The sequence below is a fragment of the Propithecus coquereli genome, unplaced genomic scaffold, assembly GCF_000956105.1.
Source record: "Propithecus coquereli isolate 6110/MARCELLA unplaced genomic scaffold, Pcoq_1.0 Scaffold433, whole genome shotgun sequence".
Taxonomy (NCBI): domain Eukaryota; kingdom Metazoa; phylum Chordata; class Mammalia; order Primates; family Indriidae; genus Propithecus; species Propithecus coquereli.
In genome coordinates, this window is record NW_012150097.1 from 254973 (window position 1) to 258196 (window position 3224).

General features: G+C 51.8%; 1 protein-coding gene across 1 annotated transcript in view; it reads left to right on the top strand.

Moving 5' to 3' along the window:
- ANXA3 (annexin A3) overlaps positions 1-3224 on the top strand; it is a 73043-nt gene that overhangs the window by 44662 nt on the left and 25157 nt on the right. Inside the window, exon 5 of the mRNA XM_012653894.1 lies at positions 219-445. Within this exon, the coding sequence (XP_012509348.1) occupies positions 219-445 (227 nt within the window). The remainder of the gene's footprint in view (positions 1-218; positions 446-3224) is intronic.

Genomic DNA, 3224 nt, shown 5'->3' on the forward strand with positions numbered 1-3224 from the left:
CCCCAAAACCATCCAAATAAAGTTAATTTTCTGTCTCCAAAACCGGGCAGACAAATGAAGAAATAAAGATTCCAACCGGGTAAGAAGCTGGAAATTCAAAATTAAAACACGCTACCCTCTGCATTAGTTTCAGGCCATTGGTCGGTTTTCTTTCGTTCAGGACGTACATCGAGCGTCGCTGGGTTGACGGTGAGTAAAATAACTTCGATGTCATTTAGGAACGGACGAGAAGACACTCATCGGCGTTCTGACGGAGAGGTCGAACGAGCAGCGCCAGCTGATTGCGAAGGAATACCGGGCGGCGTGTGGGAAGGTACAGTGCGAGGAACACGACCGGCAGGAGAGAGGTCGTCGCAAGGCACCGCGGGGTCGTGACCGCGATCTTTCGTTTCGGGCCGAGCGTAACAGAAGATGCCCTGCGCTGGGACCTGAGTCCCGCTTCTGCCTTGAACGGGCTAAATAGCCTTGGTGTGTCGTCTGATCCTTCTGGGCCTCCCCTTGCTTCACCTGCAGAATGCGGAGGGTTGCCTTAGCCCAGCGGTGCTAAACCAGGAGTGGTTTTTTTTTTTTTTTTGAGACAGAGTCTCACTCTGTTGCCCTGGCTAGAGTGAGTGCCGTGGCGTCATCCTAGCTCACAGCAACCTCAAACTCCTGGGCTCAAGCGATCCTTCTGCTTCAGCCTCCTGAGTAGCTGGGACTACAGGCATGCGCCACCGCGCCCGGCCAAGGCTGTAGTATTTTTTAGACAACTGAATTTAGATAGCAGGTGCTGGTTCTAATGTAGTTACTCTACCCAGCCTGTAAATTCTAATCCGGTCCATGTAAAAGAAAATCTTTGCATTGGAAACACTGCTTTTAAATAGAACTCCAGCGCCCCTTCCTGCTGACTGAGTTATTTGGGGCAACGTCTCTGCGGTCGTCAGACCCGAGTTTTTCTTTGGTTTCGGTGGAAACTGAGCGACAGAGCACCCCGGGGAGTTATCCGTGTAGGGTTAGGCGTTCGGTGTGTCTGCGATCGAGAGATGAGTCAGAGACTGTGGGAGTTTCTTTGGCAGGTGATTTTATTTTCCCCATGGCCGAAGATAATTACTGTGCTGAAGTTCCGTGCAAATATGCTGTTGTAAGGCTTTGAAATTCAGGTTGAGTGGCCATTCTTTCGTTCTGAATAAAAGCCAGCCGTGGGGAGGAGGTGGAGTGGTGTGTTAACCCAGAGAGTTGTTTTTGGAAACATATTACTCTAGATGAACCCAACGTCTATTCAATGAGACTGAACCTCCCTTTGCTTTTCGTAACAGTTCGTTGTGCGAGGAACACGCCTGCCTTTTTGGCTGAAAGACTGCACCAGGCTTTGAAGGTTGGTCTGGAAATTTTGTATGTACTCTCAGTGTCCCTCGAGGAGGACGTAAAGATGTTGCTTAATATTGATGGGATGTCACAGTTCTTTTGCACTTTGATGAGTTCTCTTGATTAGCTCATTTGTCTACTCATTTTTCTCACAGGTTAATAGTAACCTAATTAACATACAGACAGGTACAGCGAATGGTGACTAAATTATGTCCCTGACGAAAGTGTGGGCAGTAGAACACCAACCTCAAATTCGACCCAACAGACCCAGAGCAGGCCGCCTCGCTCGGAATAAACCACGCTGAGTCGCAGCCTTTGCGTGACACTCTGACCCTGTGTTTTCTCGTCTGTCCTCACTGCCGCGTGGTGAGCCCCTGAGTGAGTGGACCGGCTCTTGCAGATCTTCAGACCCCAGGACGGGGCTTACCCAGGGAGACGCTCCCCTCGATTTCTTTACCGACATTCCCTGTGGTTCCAAGTGGGCCTTCGAAGTTACACCCAGAGCGGACACATCCTTTCCTTCTCCCCCAGCCCCGAGCCTCCTCTCTCGTGTCCGGTCATCTCGGTGGCCCCAGCGGGAACTGGCCTGGCCCAGCTCCCTGCAGTCGTGGGTTCTTCCCCGGCTCTGGTCACTGTGCCTCAGCCTCCTCAGCCTTCTCGCCGTTCCTCGACTGTGGCGGGTCTGTTCCCACATCCCTGTGTTGCCCTCTCTGCCTGGAACCTTCCTCCTGACTCCTCCTCATCCTCCAGCTGTCGGCCCAAGCATCCCCTCCCGCGAGGTCTCCCCCGACTACGCTACGCCGATTGTCGTCCCTCTCCGTCCCGTCTCCCCGCTTTATGTTCTTCGTGGTTCCCAACCATTCGCTGAAGTGACCGATCAGTTTGCCGTCTGTCTCCGTCTGCCAGGACGTCCGCTCCACGCAGACAGGGGTGCGATCTGTGTTGTTCGCCACGGACGCGCAGAACACGGACAGTGCCTGGCGTACGGCAGATGCCCAGTGAGCAATTGTCGCGTAAATAGATAAATGACAGAGTCAACATCCACCTAACTGCTCCGCTAGAAATTTTACCCTCTCCCTCATCATCCTCAAATGCTACGTCGTTCCATTTTTTCACTCCGCCTACGTAAGCATCTCTTCCATCTTCTCTCTTTCTCCATCCCTGCCGCCATTATTCTAGTTCAGCCCATCATCCTCTCTCCGCTTTGTCACTACGATCGCCTCGGCATGGTCCCAAAGCCTCTAGTCCTGGTCCCTCATCTTCATCCTCCTCCTGCCCTGCGCTCTGCTTGCCACGTTGCGGCCAAAGTGATTCCATCCAACCACAAATCTGATCTGATCTCAACGGCCTCACGTTTAAAATATCGCAGCAGTTCTCCACCCTTGGGATGCAGTCAGAGTTTCATTTCATGGTTAACAAGATCCGGCCTTTCCAGATGCATCTCTTGCTGTCCCTCTTTACAGTTTATGTATCTTGAGTGTGACGTTCTTTCCTGCCCTGAACCTTCCCGCATGCCGTTTCCTCTCTCGGAACATTATCTCCTCTTTATATGAACCCACCGCTTCTTCCCGCGGTTGACTGTTTAGGGCTCAGCTTAAATGTCACTTTCTTAGATCCTTCCTTTTCTTTTTTTTTTTGAGACAGAGTCTCGCTCTGTTGCCCAGGCTGGAGTGCTGTGGCGTCATCCTAGCTCACAGCAACCTCCAACTCCTGGCCTCAAGCGATCCTCCTGCCTCAGCCTCCCAAATAGCTGGCACTACAGGCATGCGCCACCATGCCCAGCTAATTTTTTCTATATAGTTTTAGTTGTCCAGCTAATTTCTTTCTATTTTTAGTAGAGACGGGGTCCTGCTCTTGCTCAGGCTGGTCTCGAACTCCTG